Source organism: Typopeltis vanoorti, chromosome 3, assembly GCF_054136105.1.
Source record: "Typopeltis vanoorti isolate ZY-2024b chromosome 3, IOZ_Tvanoo_1.0, whole genome shotgun sequence".
NCBI classification, from domain to species: Eukaryota; Metazoa; Arthropoda; class Arachnida; order Uropygi; family Thelyphonidae; genus Typopeltis; species Typopeltis vanoorti.
Genome location: NC_143551.1, coordinates 144,617,437 through 144,637,746, shown reverse-complemented (window position 1 = coordinate 144,637,746; position 20,310 = coordinate 144,617,437). Strand labels below are relative to the sequence as shown.

The 20,310-nt window shown below is 34.3% G+C and overlaps 1 protein-coding gene across 6 annotated transcripts in view; it reads left to right on the top strand.

Moving 5' to 3' along the window:
• LOC150108632 (uncharacterized) overlaps positions 1 to 20,310 on the top strand; it is a 516,846-nt gene that overhangs the window by 479,793 nt on the left and 16,743 nt on the right. For all 6 annotated transcript variants that reach the window (XM_090390897.1, XM_090390895.1, XM_090390898.1 and 3 more), the window contains 2 exons: positions 3,620 to 3,714; positions 13,043 to 13,145. In XM_090390897.1, the coding sequence (XP_090247023.1) occupies positions 3,620 to 3,714; positions 13,043 to 13,145 (198 nt within the window). The remainder of the gene's footprint in view (positions 1 to 3,619; positions 3,715 to 13,042; positions 13,146 to 20,310) is intronic.

Genomic DNA, 20,310 nt, shown 5'->3' with positions numbered 1-20,310 from the left:
CAAAGAAAAAGTTGTGGAGGGAGTATAAAGAAAAGGCGATCAGCATGCTTACAAGCAATACAAAGCAGAGGCAAGAAGAGTGACCTGTATGGTATGGAAGGCAAGTATGAGAGAAAGGTAACTGATGAGGCCAAAAGAAACCCTAAAGAGTGCTTTTGCTATGTGGCAAATAAAAGAAGAAATGACTGTGGAAGGATGACTTTAAAAGGTGTTGCTGGTAAGGAGGTAACAGAAGCAAACCAAATAGTTGAGTTACTGAGTGATCATTTTGCAAGGGTGTACTATCTAGGTGCTAATGCTAGATGTGACATTGACTGATGGGAGAATAGAGATTGAAGAATTCAAGGTGCATAGAATATTGCAGAACCTTAATGCAAACACAGCTATATGATTAGATGGTATATCAGCCCATGTATTACAAGAATGTGCAAGAGAATTATGAGCTCCTCTGACCAGGCTGTTTAATTTAAGCCTCAGTACTGTTTAATTTAAAGAGGGCAAAAGAGTCGTACTGCATAAAGGAGGCTCTAAGACAGAAGTAGCAAATTATAGGCCAATCAGTATCTTATGAGTAATGGTTAAGATATTAAAGAAATTTGTAAAATACAGAATTCAGGATTAAGTAGATAGGAATATGATACTTTATAAGGGGTAACATAGTTTTGTGAAGGATAGGTCTTGCCTTAGTAATTTGCTTACTTTTTATAATGAAGTTACAGTGGAGTTGGATAAGAGAAATGGCTATTAGTGATTTATTTTATTTTATAGAGAATGCATCCACATTGGTCACAAGACATTGGTCAACCTGTAGTACACTAATACGTGGATGGGCAAGAGAGAACTTGTTCACATTTATCTTGAAGAGCTGTGGATTGTATTTCTTGGGAAACACATAAGATGGTAGACTGTTCCAGAGGGCAGCAGTGGAAGGGATGAACAAAGAGGAGAAATTTGTCCTGTGAGTTTGGAAGATGTGCTGTGAGGAAGTGTTGATTAGTTCCTGTGCATGTTTGAACCGATTTGACAGAGAGTGGGGATATTATTTATGCTAATTCTGATCGCTGGTCTTAGAAGTATCTGTAGAACATGCAAGCAGCAGAAACTGAGTACCTGTATGAAAATGAGTAGGGGATCATTGATTAGTCTGACTGTCCTTTTCTGCATAGATCCAGTATCTTTAGGGAGCTCTTGGGGGCAGTATTCAATGGTTGGACAGATTTGTGATTTGTAAAGTTAGAAGTTGTTTGGAGTCAAAGTACCACTTTGAGTGAAAAAGAAAACCTAACTTTTTGGAGGCAGAGGAGGCAATATTTGTAATATGGTCTCATCATGAATGGGGATTTAGGTATTGTCAAAAGTAAGGTTGGAAGCATAGGATTCTTTTTTCTATGAAATAAGACAGAGTTGTGTTTTGCTTGCATTGGACTGATGAATGTTTTGGAAATCTGTATTTAAGTTGATTGTGGTTAAGGCTCTGGAGATTTGTGCATTGCCTGGTTTGTCAAATGAAAGGGAGGAATGTGATGTGCTGTCATCAGCAAAATTATGTATTAGATTGGTAGTTTGCTGGAATAAGTCCTTTATACACAGAAGGAATAGGGTGGGTGAGAGAACAGAGACCTGCATTAGTTGTATACTTAGAAGATAACTATTCATCACGTGAAGTTGAGCATCTAGTCAGAAAGCTGGCAGTCCAACTGCAGAAATCAGGAGGTAGACAAAATGATGGGAGTTTACTTAACAGGCCTTTGTGCCAAATCTGGTCTTGGAGATATCAAGAGTGATCACTTGGACTCACCAAACTTTTCTGTGGTATTTGTCCATATGTGGGTGACATACATGAGTAGATCACCTGTTGATCGACAGTGTTGGAAATCCTTTATTCCTTGAGAGTGTCTTCAAGATAGCATAGCAGTCAAGTGTTGATAGCTCTTTTCATTACTTTGGAAAGAACTGGAGAAAGAAAAATTGGATGGCAGTTTGGGGGGGGGGGGATATTGATTTGTCTCCTTTTTAGGAATTGGTTGAATATGAGCTACTCATATTCAGTATGAGTGATACTGCTGGATAGACTTTGCAAAGACATTTGACAGGATTCCACATTGAATTCTGTTGCATAAGTTGGAGCAAATGGGGATGGTAATGAATCTGGTGATTTGGATTAGAGGATGGCTGATGTGCAAAGATATCAAAGAGGGGTTTGTGGAGAAGGTGTCCAGTGACTAGTAGCATACCACAGGCTCAGTACTTGATCCCCTATTGTTTATTTTGAACATCAGTAATATAAGAAATGATTTGATGGGATATATTCAGTTGTTTGCTGATGATACAAAACTGGGAAGAGCAATAATAAGTGAAGGTGGTGTAGAGATCCTAAGAGATCCTACAGGATCTTAGACCTATCAGTATGGACAAAGGTAAATGGCTGCCAGTTTAATGGGGTCAAGTGTGAGGTGATACACTTTGGGAAGGAGGCCCCAACCTGTGTATTATATTGATGGAACTGAACTGCACGAAACTGATGAGGCCGTGGACTTGTAGGGGGGGGGGGTTGATTTGTGAACAAGTAGTTGAAGTTTAGAGGGCATATTGCAACAGTAGAGAAGAGTACATCAGATTACATGGTGGTTGAAGAACACACTAATAAGCAGGAATAGAGACGTTATTGTTCCCTTTATAAGGCTTTAATAAGGCCACATCTGGGCTATTGCATGAGATCTGATTGTCCATATTTCATGGGGATGAAGAAATGGTGGAGTAGGGATCCAGAGGCAAGTGAACAAAGATGAGAATCTATGAGGATAGATTTGAAGGTCTTTTGATAAGCAAAACAGAGGAGACAATAGGAACATCTTTGTTATTAAAGGGGTTTTATAGGATAGACACTGAAAGCAGTGCATGGCAGGAAGGGAGAGAATGAGGAGTCACCCATGGAAATTATGTGCGAGTGTGGTTAGCAAGAGTGTTAAGACTAGATTTTTTTTTTTATTGGAGGGTGGTGAATGGGTGGAATGGGTTGCCAGAGGTGGTTGTGAATGAGTTTAAGGAGAGGTATTAATAAGTATTGTTGAATAATGGATCTCCTGCAATGAGTCTTCTGACTCCATGACCTGTATAATTCAAGTATTCAAGAGGAGTGCAATGTGCAGTAAATATCATTCTGAAATGTAAAAAGGCATCTGGAGTCAGTGATTCTATGATAGATTGGTAACTCTGTATGATTCATGCAATAAAAATACATATTCACAATAAAAAGTTTAATAAAGTAAAAAATTTGATAACTATTTCAGTTTGCTTCTTAAACTATTCAGTGAGAATGAATAATTGAAAAATGTAAAACAATGTAACACATGGAGAGTGGCATCAGCTGTCACCTGAATGTAAAACTCTAAAGAATACATGCACATACACACACACATTGAGAAAACATAATTGACTATGGCCACAGAAGTAACCACTTTAGGATTACTTCTATCAACATTAGGTAGAAGTCAAATTGTTTGGCATAACACATGTACTTATTATTAAATCCTTTAAAGTGATGTGTAATTTTTCTTTATTATGTTATCACCCTTTATTGTTTGAATATTTTATAATTTGCATTGTATTATAACTGTAGAAGAAGAAGACTTTGAAAGTATATCAAGGCAGCTCTTAGAAAGAGGTAGAAAAATGATAATGAAGTATCAGTATCTCTTGTTAAAAGAAGGCATGGTAAGTTAAATGATAGTTTAATAGAAGTTTACAAGTTTTAGAAGTTTTAATGACAGTGGTATATATGTAAATCATGCTTTCAGTAGTATGGTTGAGAGACTAAATAGTAGTTGATTGTTTATTAGAGGCTTGAATTGTCTTGAAAATTTCACATTTGTTCTCTAGAGTAGGATATCTGAATTATCTAATTTTTATTTAAAGTATAGTATTAAATGAGCTATAGGCGACATCCTTTTATGGATAGGATTGATATTAAAAAAATCCTGCAATTCTAATTAGTTAGTGGTTTAGGATAGCATATGCTGTTTGGGAATTTGTTAATCCTTGATTCTCTGGCCGATTTGTATATCTGCTCATTTTTGCCCTTTAATTGAAACTAAATTTGAATTCCATCTAGAATGCAAGGAACATTTATTAATGACTCTTCGAACTGAGTTTGTTTTATCAGATCTTGTATGGAAATGGAGTTTCTTTCTCCTACAAAACAAACTAGCAGAGACCATGCAATTATCTTTCAGGATACCTAACCTTACCTTAATCTCTTTGCCACAATCCTAAATAACACCTCGCAAATACAACATGATTGGATCATTTACTGTAGTTCTTTAATGATCTATGTTGCAGTGACTCACTTCTGTGTGGCTGTTAACAAAGTGTTAGCCTCGTTTCTATTTGTGGAACATGCAAATAACACTATTTTAATTGTATTTGTATCTAATTAAAAATTGAAACATGCATTTTTAAATCTTACATAAGGTAATTTCCACATGCATCTGGTTCCTACATTTGTGTCTCAAACATTCAAAAAAGGACACACTTCTTGCTTTGCTTATTATGTCAGTTAAAAAGAAAGAAAGCACTATCTGTGATTTCTTTCTTCGCAGAAAAAACTTCGGCTAGAAAATGAATTTTTTAATAAATCTTCTATTATATACTCACACTCTTCTCACATTATAATTTTATTTTCTGTTACAATAGCTGATAGTAGGCATTGCTCATGAGAATGGACACTTGATGCAGTTACTGCATTGTATGCCTTCTCTCTGGGGCAAACAAGCCAATGAGCTAGTTGCGTGAACTATGCCATGCTATTATATCAATCGTCGAGTGTGTATGCACACTCTCGAACCTCTCACTTCATATAACACAGGTTTTGAAGGTGTGATTTTATTTGCTGTGAAGAGCTGTTCATTGAATGTGCTACTTGTACAGAAAGTGTTTTTTTTTATATTTTAGTTCAAATATATTATATAAATAAAATATATAATATTATGTACTTGTTGCATTCATTTTCATTTCTGAAGGTTATTCTTGTTTAACATGGACTCTTTGCCCTTGGTGTGTAGAAAAAACTTAGTTGTCAGCAGTATACAAAAGAAAATGGCATAATTGCCATTAGTTATACTGCATTTGGATTTTTTCATCCATCTATATCATACATATGCAAATGATGGTTTTTACATAGTTACTTCCACAATTGCACTGAGTTTCAGCAAGATTTTATTTATTTCTTTATATATATATATATATATATATATATATATATATATATATATATATATATATATATATATATATATATACCGTATTTGCCGGCATATAAGACACATCCCCTTTTTTGTACACATTTTTTAGGAAAAACTTTATCACTGAATATTATAATGAATTTACAGTATTACAAATATAAAGTAATAAGTAGGTCTCCTTTCAACAAATACCTAATCTAACTAGGAAAGAGTACCCATCTTTTAATCTTCTTCGTCAAAACCCAGAAATTCATCTCCAGAGCTAAATGAAGAGACACTTGAAACCTTTTCTAAATCAGAATCTGAGTCCTCATACAACAAATTGTCCTCTATACCATCCAGTGCATTACTAATGTCACACTTCTTAAATGATTTACCCACTGTCTCAGTTTTCACAGCATCCCATGAAGCTTTGACCCACTCACAAACTAGCAAAATGCTAGGCTTCTTCCTGATGGCATAACCTCAAAATCTGAAGACTGCATCCAGCAGTCTTCTGGATGCGGTGTTCCACTTCTCCTCTATAAATCCCTTAAATGGTTTATTAATACAGACATATAAAGGTTGAAACTGACTAGTTAGACCTCCTGGAATTATAGCTAACTGAGGTTTCAATTCCTTGAGTTTATTTTTAATATCTTCTGTTCTGTAAGAACAAAACTGATCCCATACTAGCAGGGCAGGCTTCTTCAACTGTCTGCCAGAGCACCTAGACCAAATGTTATCTATCCATAATTGGAATACTAGAATGTATTCCAGTAACTGGAATACATAACTAATGTAACTGGAATGCTCTCACACACCTCAAGGAAGCAAGAAAGAAATTGCATAACTGTGAACAGAGAAAATTTCCAGAAATGAAAGTAATAAAAAATTGAGTATCAGCGTATAAGACGCGCCCTGTTTTTCAGACCTATTTTCAAAGAAACAAAGTGCGTCTTATATGCTGGCAAATATGGTATATATTTTTCAACCAGTTGCCAAGTTAGTCGATCATGGACAAATGGTTTTTTCCCTCCAGGAAACTCGGGTTTTTCATTCTGTAAACTCAAGAAAATTGACTGTAGAACCTACATTATTTCAGACACTAAAAATATTGTGTAAGGGACCACGAGATGGCGGCACTTAGCCATATCTTCACTGCATGTGGCTTAAATTAGTGACAGCCTTGGGTCAGCTATCTGTGATTGGCTATGAGTGGAGATTGAACTGCCCACTCAGTCTCCAAAAGCTAGGGCTAAAACAGCCTCGCCTACTCTCCCTATAAGGGAATAAAAGGCATTAGCTGATTTTTTTTTTTTTTAGAACATATTATTTGTCCAAGCAATAATTTTTTTTTTTTTTTCCTGTAACTGATTGATGCATAGTCATTTTGAAGGTTTAAAGTTATTTCCCATCACTCTTTTTTTTCCCCAACATGAGAGGTTGCAAAATTTATAGCATGTTTATTCTGCAAGTGGTTAAGAAGAAATGAGAGACGTCCTCATTGTGCTTCTTGAATATCTGAAGGTTGTTGTCTTTGTAGAAAACATCCTGTATAGAGGACAGAAGTAGATGGAATGTAAGGGATGAAAAGTTGGTAGGTTTCAAGATGAATTATGAATGGATGTTGACCTGCAAATTCACATATTTTTATAAGCTTAGAGAAAAGTGGAAGAATAATGGAAGCTGGTTGAGCAGAACAGTATTCATGAAAATACCTATAGAAAAAAAATGCATAAAGTTGATGCAGAATATATGAGAGCAGTCAAAGTAAAAATTCAGCTTACCATAGGTGGCTTGCATCAAGAACTCCAGCTTCATACCTTGCCCATACCAAAACATGTAACAAATGTAAGGCAGTTATCAGTAAATCCAAATTTAATTTCACGAAGGCTAACAACAGAAAACTTGCCTCTTATCCAAATGGAAGCTGTGCCTTCTTTTCTCTTTCTAAGGCCATTGAATGCAAATTTTGCTCACCTGCACTTCCTCCTTTCTCTCTCATCCTGATGGCACCACTGTTACTTCATCCAAAGATAAATTTGATCCCTTAGCATATGCTTTTCTTCAAACTACTGCATTGATGATAGCAAAATTGCCACCTATCATACTGCAATCCAAGCACTGTATGGCTCCTGTGGTTTTTCGGCAAAAAAGACATCAGAAAATTACTTAGATGAAAATTACTTAAATAAAACTTAGATGCAATAAGGTCCTATTGGCATCTCTCCATTTGTTTGCAAACATTGTGCTCCAGAGCTAACACCAGTCACCACAGGTACTTTATCCCATCATTGGAAGTAATCTCATATTGTCTATTTCAAAAAAAGGAAGATAGAAGTCTACCATCAAACTACCAACTGCCATCACCTTATTCCTCTCCAAAATAATGGAGAAAGTCATCAATAGCAAACTTCTCCACTGGTCTAGTGGCCCATCAATAATCAGGGACCACCAGTATGGATTGTATCATTCAAGATCCACTGCTGACCTCTTAGCTTACATCACTCTCTACTGGATATGTGCAATGGAAAGGTTCAGTAAAACTTAGACTTGTGCTGTTGCTCTTGATATTTCCAGAGCTTTTGATCTCTTCTGACATTTAAAACCTTATGCATTGATTTTCTGGCCATATTTCACTGGGATGAGAACAACAAACCTTATCAACTTCAGTGCTATAAAGCAGTCCATTTTTATGTCACTCAAGAAAGGCCACTTCCCTCACCTTTGTTAATACCTGGATCCCCAAGCAATATCAGAATTCTTGTCTGCAATGATTTGCACATCAAACCTTTCCTGGCACAAGCGTATTATATTCCATAGCTTCCTTTGCCTTCGAAATCTTTTTCTGTTACAGAGACGCTATTTCTTGCTTATAACTTCTAGCACTATGTAAATTCCAAATTAACTCTGTTCTTAGAATATTGTTTTTACAATTTGGATGTTATCACAAAATCTTTATCTAAAAATGCTTAATTCTATCCAGAACAAAGGCATTCATTTGTGACCCCCCCCTCTCATAGACATTCAGTTTCTGCCTCTTTTTTTTTTTTTTTTACCTCTTTTACATGCATTTATCTAGCACTGTTCTGTTGAACTAGCTCACACCACTCCTCCACTTTCCCTCAAACCTGCAAATACACAAGCAGCTGCTAATCAACACCTGTTTACAGTTCCAAATATATCAAACCAACTTCTCACCTACCTCTGTGCTTTGGAACAATCTTCTCTCCCCTCGCACACACACAAACACTCTTAAAGACTACAACCTCCAATTGTTCAGAAGACATATATTATGAGGTTCCTTCTTTTTCTTGATCACCTGCACAGATGTACTGTTGGTTATAGGTGCTGCAACCTTTCGTGTGTCTGCATATGCACATGAATGTCACAGGGTGTGGGGGTTAATATTTTTTTAAAAAACTAAAACTGTCTATATTTTTAAAATATCAGTTAATATTTTATACATTCCCAAGTTTAAAATATTCATTGCTTTCAAACTTATAAAAGCAGTTATAATTCTGGAGCCACAATACTATTATATTAAACAAACTGCTCACATCGTTGATTTGACATATTTCCATATATAAAGAAATTAAGTAGAATTGACTCTTACTGTAGCAAACAATATCATAACAAACTACCAAAAATCAGTGACCAAAGCCTTATTGGGAAATTGCTATGCCCAAAAGAATTCACTGTGGCAAACTATCCATTATAACAAACTATTCCTATCCTTGTGAGTTTGCTATAGTGAAAGGCAACTATATATATGTGTGTGTGTGTGTGTGTGTGTGTGTGTGTGTGTGTGTGTGTGTGTGTATGTGTATATATATATATATATATACATACACACACACACACACTTGGTAATTTATATATAAATTACTTGGTAACCCTAATATACAGTATCCCCAAGTTAAAAAATTAATTATATATATATATATAATCAGAAAGATCACTTATGTAGTATGAGTGCTCAGAATGCCAATATCAATGATACAGCAGCAGCTGTAATGAATGACACATTTTCACAACAATGATTTTTAACATTTTTGTGAATATCAAGTTTTAATTTTTTTTAAAAAAAAGCAACAAATCACAGATGTTCCCAAACCATAACCATCCGATTAAAAAATTTTGAGAATATTTTTTTCATTTAACATATTAATGGAAAACAAATGAAAAAAATTATGGAAAATGTCACTTGAGGTAGTTGCATGTAGCAGTAAATCATCTATTAGACCACAATACCAAGTGGACTGTGAGCAGCATCATAAAAATACACACTAATGATAAACTTACCCAAATTTAAATTATTTCTTATTAATTATATTTCATGAAATAATAATTATTGATTCATGAAGTGGCAATAACAGGCAATAACAATCAAGGAAAAGAAGGAGTTGCCATAGTATTCAACACAAAATACGAGGCTAATCTTCTTGAATGGCAGTCAGTCTCAAGTAGAGTAATGTGGGCAAATATGAGAATGGGGAACTGGACAATGAGACTTATTTGTGCCTATGGTCCCACAGAAGGTTCTACTAAGGTAGAAGTGGAGGAATATTTTGAGGCTTTAGAAAAAGCAACTGACACAATGAAAAAGGAAAAGTTGGTCCTTGTTGGGGATCTAAATAGTAGAGTAGGAAATGATTGTGAGACATACAAAAATATTTTGGGAAAATTTGGAGAAAAGAGCAAAGCTAATAATAATGGCAAATATCTGTTGGATTTCTGCTCAGGACATGGACTGGTTATTACTAACACCATGTTCCAACATAAAAATGTGCACAAATTCACATGGAGAGAAGAGGCTAGGAATAAGAAAAGTCTCATTGACTATGTTATTGTTGATAGTGATGTTTTCTCCCTGGTGCAGGACACCAGAATGTACAGAGGATTTGAAATTGGAAGTGATCACTATTTAGTCTTGAGCAGGATAAAATTGAATTTCATATTGAAAAGAATAACATGTAAGAAAGTTTTAAAGCGAATAAAAGTTGAGCAGCTCTCAGATGTAAACTGTAGACTAAAATACAGAAATATTATTGAAAAGAAAATGAAAGAGTTTGAGAACAGGAATCAAACCTTGGAGATTCAGTGGCAAACTCTGAAGGAAACATTGATTGATTCTGCCAGAGAGGCATGTGGTGAGGTTGTGTGCAAAGATAAAAAAAATCAGAACTCCCTGGTGGACACAGGAAGTTAAAGAGGCAGTGAAGGAAAAGAAGAAAGCATATCAAAAGTTCCTGGCAAATAAGTCAGCTTTTACTCTTACAGAATACAGAGACAAATGTAAGAAAGCTAAACAGTGTGTAAAACTAGCTAAACAAAAGTCATGGGAGGACTTTGGCAAGAATATAGAAAATAAATATCAAGAAGGTGGCAAAATATTCTGGAGGTTGTTGAAGAAGCTTAGGAATGGAGGAAAGAGTGCTGTAAAAGGAATTAGAGATGATAAAGGTGAAATGAAAACAGGAGAAAAAGATATCCTTGAAGTATGGAGTAATTACTTTGAAAAACTGCTAAATGAAACAAGCAGTGATGACAGCACAGTGATAAAAAACACTGACCAGGCATGCAGTCAGGAATACATATCCATTCTTGAAGTAGAAAAAGCCATCAAAGGCTTGAAATGTGGAAAGGCAGCAGGAGTAGATGATATTCGACCAGAAATGCTGAAGTATGGTGGTATAAGAGTCTTACAGTGGCTGCACTGCATAGTTCAGAAAGCCTGGACAGAGGGACGAATTCCCGATGATTGGAGTAGAGCTCTCATAGTACCCATATATAAAAAGGGAAATAAAACTGAATGTGAGAATTACAGAGGTATTTCCCTACTGAGTGTTCCTGGCAAGATCTATGCAAGTATACTTGAGAAACGGTTGAGAAGAATTGTGGAAGAAAAGCTTGGTGAAGAACAAGCTGGATTCAGGCCAAATAGAGGCTGTCAGGATCAGATCTTCACTTTACGACAAATAGTCGAGAAAGCATGGGAATATAACAAAGATCTGTATTTAAGTTTTGTCGATTTGGAAAAGGCATATGACAAGGTGCCAAGAGAGAAGCTATTCAATACGCTGCAGTTATGTGGTGTCAATGGGGCATTATATCAAGCAATACTTAGTCTTTATTTGAGTTGTGAGTCAGCAGTTAGAATTGAAGGAAGTACAGGAAGATGGTTTAATGTTAAATCTGGTGTGAGACAAGGATGTACATTATCCCCTCTGTTATTCATTATCTATAAGGATCACATTATGAAGGAATGTGGTATTAAACCTGATATCAAAATTGGAGATGTTAATGTCAGCTCTTTGCTTTATGCGGATGATGTTATACTTCTAAATAAATCCGCTACAAGTCTGCAAGATTCTCTGACTAAATTAAATAGCTGTTGTAATAGATATGGTATGAAGGTCAGCAATAAAAAGACAAAGACAATGAAAATAGGCAGAATCATTGAAAATGTCAACTGTGTTGTGAATGGAGAACCTGTGGAACAAGTAAAACATTTCAGCTACTTAGGCACAATTTTTACTGAAGATGGTAAACTAAATATAGAAATAGACAACAGAATCAGCAAAGCTGGTATCGTGGGAAGTCAATTGAATAAATTCATATGGAATAAGAAAGAAATTAGTCGGAACACTAAATTAGCTGTATACAAGACTGTGTTCAAACCAATTTTAACTTATGGATCTGAGAGCTGGGTCAGAAGTAAAACACTTGACCAAAGACTAGAGACCGCAGATATGAGAGTCCTGAGAAAGATTAGAGGCGTGAACAGATGGCATCAATGGCAATATCATATTAAAAATGAGGATATTAGGAAAGAACTTGACATTGTCAGCATCCAGGAATGCGTTAACAGAGCTAATCTCAGATGGTATGGTCACTTAAATAGAATGGGAGAGGAAAGATTAGCAAAACAAGTGTTCTCTGCCAGGTTGGCAGGAAAACGACCCAGAGGAAGACCAAGATATAGGTGGATTGATACGGTACAAAGTGCCTTAGACGATAGAAATATAAGATCTGATAATGTTGGAGTCTTGACAAGTAACAGACTGATTTGGAGGAAAATTGTAGATAGGAAGTTAGTAATGATGTAATTTTTTCATGAAGTACTGTCATATCCTGTACACCCCTTGAGGGTACATGGCAGGAATTTGATGATGATGATGATGATGAAGTGCTTTGGTGTAAGAATCAAGTAGAATGGTTCTGCCTAATATAAAGGTGAAATTTCATGAAATCCCCTCTGCTCATTAATGTCTAATAATAATTCTACTCGTATTTCAGAGCTCCACTTCTTGTTTTATTATGTTTATGATCAGCACACAAACATAATAAAGTAACTTCCAATACTCTTTCAGCCTTAGCAGTTTCGCTATCCCAAACTAAAATGGCAACGCCTGAAACAGGTAAATGATTGGGAAAATGCAAATATGTCTCATTATTTTGTTTAAGAAAATAGTGACAGTGAAAATAAAACTTGAACTTCTACAATCTGTTCAATTTTTTGTTTGAAAAAGTATACATTTTCTTTTGCATAAATATATATTTTTCATTTTTTGTGATATCATGTTATTGCATGCAGGGTGAAGTTTGAATTATTATCAGCCTTTCGCCAGGAGACTTATGTCCATCTTATTGCAACCTCCCATCCACATTCCTACATGATTCTTTTACATAACATGTAACACCATTACCAAATATGCTTGAGGTTGATTTTATATTTTTAAACCATAAGATTTGTTAAATAACAAGCTATATGTAAATTGAACCTTAAAACATGTTTTGAATGATTTTTGAAACAGAAAGAATGTCCCACTCCGGAACGAGTAATGCTGGAAAGATTGTTTATAGAAGAGGAGACAAAGACTTTAAAAAATGATAAATTATCTGTGGCAGAAGGCAAAGGTAAGGAATTGCTTCAGTTATATTTTTATTGGTATTTGATTTCTACTATGTAAAAAGTTGATGTTAGTTAATATAAGTTGATATTATTAATATTTATGTATTATTACATGGTATGAAGGTCAGCAATAAAAAGACAAAGACAATAAAAATAGGCAAAATCATTGAAAATGTCAACTGCATTGTGAACGGAGAACCTGTGGAACAAGTAAAACATTTCAGCTACTTAGGCACGATTTTTAGTGAAGATGGTAAATTAAATATGGAAATGGACAACAGAATCAACAAAGCTGGTATGGTAGGAAGTCAATTGAATAACTTTATAAGGAATGAAAGAAAAATTAGTCGGAACACTAAATTAGCTGTATACAAGACAGTGTTCAAACCAGTTTTAACTTATGGATCTGAGAGCTGGGTCAGAAGTAAAACACTTGACCAAAGACTAGAGACCGCAGATATGAGTCCTGAGAAAGATTAGAGGCATGAACAGATGGCATGAACAGAACAGAAGAACAAATATCTTCGTTTTTAATATCATATTAAAAACGAAGATATTAGGAAAGAACTTGACATTGTCAGCATCCAGGAATGTGTTAGCAGAGCTAATCTCAGAATTTCCTTGCCCATTCTGTTTAAGAATGGGCAAGGAAAGATTAGCAAAACAAGTATTCTCTGCCAGGTTGGCAGTAAAACGACCCAGAAGAAGACCAAGATATAAGTGGATTGATACGGCACAAAGTGCCTTAGAAGATAGAAATATAAGATAATGTTGGAGTCTTGGCAAGTAACAGACTGATTTGGAGGAAAATTGTAAATAAGAAGTTAGTAATGGTGTAAATTTTTCATGTTGCACTATCATATCCTGTACATCCCTTGATGGTACATGGCAGGAATTTGATGATGATAATGTATTATTACATCATCCTATTGCAACTATTGCCTCTCTGAACAAAGGCAATAGTTGCAGTAAATATGCTGTAAAAATATTCTTAATTATCACATTCTGCCTCATTGATTTCTGAAAATTTAAGTATTATGGGGGAAAAGAAAAAAGTATCTCTTTTATATGAGATGAAGAAACACTAAAAGAAGAATTACATTCTCTTCTCTAACTATTGTTGAGCAATAGATATTCTAAGAAAATGGTACTCCTGCTCCATAATGGATTCCTGGCATTGGCGATTTTGAGAGAAAGTCTACCAAATCTCATGATATAAAAGTGGCTTTAAAGCCCATTGTGACTATATGAGCTTTGTAACATTCACCTAAGGACCTCAACCCTTTCAACAAACATCCTGGATTTTACAATATTCCATTGTTCTTATGGCCTAACTTACATAGGGCAAACATCTAGAAGTTTGAAATCAGACAAAAAGAGCATATTGGAGATGTTAATAACAACTGAGAGGACAGCTCAGGCCTAGGTTTCCATTTCTCCCACACTCACCACAATATTGAATGGGACAAGAGCTCCATGCCTTACATAAAAGACAACTTCATTGCCCATACGATGGTTATGTGTTCACAAGGCACACTGAACAGGAACCAAGGAATGATTTTATGTGATATTCGGAAGTTGCTTGTTAGATCTTTCCACACATCAGACTTTAACTTTTCTGCCAACTATCATGCATACCTACTGAACAATGACTGATCCATGCCAGCTTCCACACTCCACGTGTTTCTGTTTTTTTTTTTTTTTTTACTTTTGTGTAACGGTTCCTACATGTGCAGTTTTAGTTATGTAATGGTTCATGCTTATTGTTTTTTTTTTTCTTTTTTCCTAACCCAGAAGAAACCACTAGCATATGTGGCAAAACTACTCAGTTTAACTGTTCTATATTATCCATGACCTATTAAACCCAGTGTCAGTTATCATTTGTCACATTCTTATTTTGGTCGAAAAATCTACTTACTCATCAAATCCATCAAATGCTCTAGGAAAGAAGTTGTGTTTAGATAGCTTGTGTATAACAGAAAATGTTTAATTATTGCTTTAATTAAATAATAAAATAATGTCTTTTATTTGATGAATTCTGTCTTATAATTTATATTGTGTATACTACTGATCATCAGATGTGCTAATCATTCTAGTATTGCTTTCCTTGGAAGCCCAACTTGGTTTTGGATCAAATAATGTTGCATTGTAATGATAAGGAAAGTTAGCTATATAATAAGTTTATTCTGTCCAATATCAGAGCAAGAGAATATCAAGTAAACCTTTCTTGTCTTTTTTGAACTGTATCATGTAATTATTATCAATTCACAAATTTGAAAAGTGCCAAAACAAAGTTTAGGAAACTGACAGTGAAATGCCCCTGAAAATAATGTATTGCTTATAATTCAATATAGAGTTAACCTGAAAAGGGGAAATCGTGTGTCTAATAATTTCTTAAATTTCTGTGTAACCTTAAAAGTGAATGCAGTTATGAAATTTTATCTCTTTCCTTGTAGAGACTTTGAACCTTATCACCCAGCATCTTCAAAATACTTGTGTGAGCTGATACCTTTTATATTATTTCATTTCTGTTATAACACCGATGTCCAAAAGCTAAAGATGAACTACATTTTTACCTATATATGAATAAATTTTCATGACTACTGCTAAATGTAGACATAAATTTATTGTGAGAGTACTAATAAGTTATATTACACAAAAAAGATGTTATAAATTTTGTACAAATTAAATTGCAAAGTTAGAAATTTCCTAAGGACGTAGTTAAGGAATTATTGTACACTGCTTACAGAAAACTATGCAGAAACACATTTCAGTATGGAATATATCCTGAACTGGTATGCAGCTCTCATAACGTACCATGCTTAACAACAAGCGATTCAAGAGTTTTTGAGGCAAACTACCCACTCCTCCTTCAGATCAAAGATAAGGTCTTGTTTGTTCTCTGGGGTGGGGGGGGGGGATTTCAAGCAACAAATCACCTTCCTATTGCATCCCAAACGTGTTCTATGGGGTTAAGAAGATTTGGGGAGCATGCTGGCCACTCGAATGGATTAATATTTTCAGTTTCCAGAAGTATCTCCTGCTCGTGTATGATGTGGTGTGGCATTGTCATCCATAAAAATGAATTCTTCACTTATAGCACCATGGAACAATCGAACATAACATTGAAGAACTTCATTGTAATATCGTTCACCAGTCATAGTCCCTTTTTCCTGCACTCATAGCTCGGTGCATCTATTAAGCATAATGCCTCCCCACACCACAACCCTGGCACCACCATACCTATCCCTTTCAAGAACATTCTCGCGCTGATAAGCAGTACCACTTTCCTGCCAGATCAAGCGTGATCTAGAATCTGATGAAAGACTAAAACATCTCTCATCTGTAAAGAGTACATTAGTCCATTGGTGTCTTGTCCTATTTTTATAAATACAACACCAATGAAAATGTGCTCTATGATGAGATGTGGATAAAGGGGATGTAGGCTACAAGCCTTCTGATGCATAGGCCTACTTGTCACAGAAGTCTTACCACAGTTTGTCAAAATATCCACATACCTGTGCTTGAATGGAGCCAACTTACAAGGTGACCTGCTGTGGTGTGTCAATTACATTTTGCTGATATAACCAAAAATCTGTCTTCGTGTTCCGTAGTGGAGCGAGGGCAACCTCTTAGCAAATCTGGAACACATTCCATTGGTTTGAAAAGCTGCCCAGAGCCTGGATACAATGTTATATCAGATTCCAAACTCTCTGGCAATATCAGTAATTCTGCAGCCTTCTTTAAGCTTTCCAATAATTCTTCTCCATGTGAAATCATCTAGATGATGTTTGAGACATTACAAGACATCCAAGTTTGCAACTTTATTCCTTCCTTCAAACACAATTCACTTAACTCAGCCTTTTGCCTTTTATTCTGATGAGTGCTAGCACATGATCAATTTGCACACAATTCAAAAATCTGAATATGTACTCACTTTCTACTCGAAATCATCAGTTATACAAATTGGCACAAGCTGATTCATCTGAATTTGTAGTTGCAGTCTTCAGAAATAGCATTCATCCTTAGGTTTTGGACACCATTATACTTGGATAAGTTTATTTTAAACCAGAGATATTCACATAAGAATTAATTTGTGTTTACATGAAAGAGAGCATACCACAGATATTAGAGAAATTACAGAAATACATTATTGACATAATTAATATTACCAAGATGACAAAAATAAAAAGAGATAAGATGTTTTAAATAATACTATAAGATGTTATGTTCAGGTATTGGGATCAAGAAAAGGGAGTAGCCATAATATTCAGTACTAAACAGAAAGGTAAACTTATAGAATGACAGGCAATTTCAAGTAGAGTAATGACATCGACAGATTTCCAAATGAGAAATTGGACAATGAGACTTATTTGTCCCACATGTGTCAGTGATCTCACATGGAGCCAAAAGTATGGAGGAAATAGAGGAATTGTTTGAGCCTTTAGGGAATGTAGCTGATATAAAGAAAAATGGAAAACCTTGTTCTTGTTAAAGACCTAAACAGGACAGTAAGAAATGAATCCCAGACTTGGGAAAATTTGAAGGAAAGAGTGAAGTTAATAACATTTAGGTCCAATCAGTACTAACACCATTCCATCAGAAAGATGTGTAAAAATTCACATGGAGAGAATCCAAATATGAAAAGTTTTATTAAATACATATTTTCAGATTGGTTCATGATGATGCAGGAGCATACAGATTTAAAAGAGGAAGTGTTCACCATTAATTTCAAGCAAGGGTAAAAATAACTGTCAGATTGAAAAGCAAAATATGGATGAAAGTGTCATCCATATTTTGATAATTATTAGGGGAAAAAGAAAAAAAAATTTGAAGAAAACATTGACTAAATTAGCCAGGGAAGCAAGTGGTCTGTAAAGATAGAAAAATCATAACTGTGTAAGATTTGACAGAGGATATGACAGTATTGGAGATTTAATAGGAAGGGAAAAAAATGCTAATTGAAAGTTAGCAATAATCTAAACTTAATTATGCAGTGTTATCAATAGTATCCTTTTTATTAAGGGTGGGTGTGTGTATGTATGTATTAAAAAATTATGATAATGAAAGTGAATGAACATAATTTTTTATAGATTTATTATTTGATTATCTTAATTTACTGTATTTTTATGTGTATAATTTATGTATGTTTTTAGAGTCCTTTATAGAAATTTTCATTCAGCTCGAATATTAACATGTGATGTCTTCAGTTTTAAATATAATAAGTTTGTTATCTAATTCACTAGGCAATTTTAATGCAACAGTCTTGTTAAAGAGGGTAACACAACAATAATTATAACAATGTAGTCATGTAGGTAATCACACTATACTAGTTGTTTATTGAACACTAGTAGGGTTCTTGTGGGACAGAGGATTACATAACTGTTTGGTGTACAGGTATATGTTTTGTAAAATTAATGTTTCTAAGAGTTTAGTAATAACTTCCTTTAAATGTTAATTAATCCATTGGTAATCCTGGTTATGAAAAAGTGGAAAAAAATAGTGAGATTGTGACTTCTATATTTCTACTTTCCTGTGCCACTTACATAGTATTCCACTATTGAATTCTTTAACTGTTACACTGAAATTTTAGTCTTTCCAAATCTCCTCTTTCTCTTGAAACAGGAACTCTGTATGAAAACTACTAGACAAATCTTAACAAATCCCAGTGAAGACTTCACTCTTTAACTTCCATGCTGTTCTGTTAAATGCAAAATAAGATATCACTAATAAGACATAAGATATCACTGTGTTGCATTTGAACTGCAGTGAGAATGCTTACAAAATAGCGAGTTAAAATTTTAAGAAAGAATAAAAATAATTTCATAAGTTTCAGTAAAAAGACAAACCTAGGTATTAGAAAAGCATATTTTGAAGAAAGCAAAAGCTGTTATATAGGGAGATTTCACATCTAGATTGATATGAAATTGGCAAGCTGAGGAAAAGTCATTGCATTATAATCTTTCAGAGAGTGTAAAACCAATGTAACTTGTAACATTTCATTCTCAGACATTGTGCTGCTAATATAACATAAATTTTCTACATTCTTATTCCATTTACAAGTGGCAATTTTTGCAATTGTATTTCATATTTGTAAATGTGCTTTATGATAAAATGGCATGAAATAATCTTTTCATTTGAGGGAAGCTATTTATTCAGTTTTTTTTTTTTTAAATAAATTTGCCATTTAAATTATCTAATTAAAAATTGTGCTAGTTAAATTATTATATTCCTATTATTATATTAAACTTACAGCAATTCCCTTTGGCTTTTGAGATTACCATATTTTTCGTCTTATAAGATGTGCTTTTTTTTGTATCTAAATTTTATCTGAAAATTAGGATGCATCATATAAACCAATTCATCTTATGGTGCACCAGTTATTACTTTGTGTTATTACATTCATATTCATCCAAAAGGATGGATGGGTGAGGAAGTTATGGATAAAGAAGGTGTCCTACTTTACTCCATACTAACAGAGCAGGGGATAAGTTTAGATGCCATAAAACCAAAGCACTTAAGAATGAACTTTGCAAAATGCACACAAAAATAGCTGTAATTCCAGAAGGACTCACCTCCATGCTTCAACCGTTAGATTTATCAATAAATAAACCATTTAAAATATTTATGAGGGAAAAATAGGTCAATTGGATGCAATCTCCAAATTTTGAGGAAATATCTACATGGAAGAGAAAGAAGGCCACAATTTTGCAGGTGTGGAAATGGATGAAGAGTTCATGGAATGAAGTGAAACCCAAAATTATTATAATATCTTTTGAAAAGTGTGATATTAGTAATTCTCTTGATGGTACGGAAGATGATTTATTATTTCAAGATAGCGATGACTCAGTTTCTGATGAAGATTCAATTTCAGAAAATGTTGAGAGTGAAGATGAAGATGAATAAAGATTTGTTAAGAAGATTAATGAAATTTATAAAAATTATAAATTTCATTAAAAATTATATTAAATTATATTATTTGGGAAAAGTAGGTTTGGACAGCATTAATGGTTTGATTTTTTTAAGAATAAATTTTTTATGTAATAAACAGATAATACATGTTTTAAAATTTAAAAAAAAATAATATATTCATGAAAAATGTGATGCATCCAATACAACAGTGTGTCTTATAAGGCAAAAAATATGGTACTTTAAATGTTAAAGTGCTGT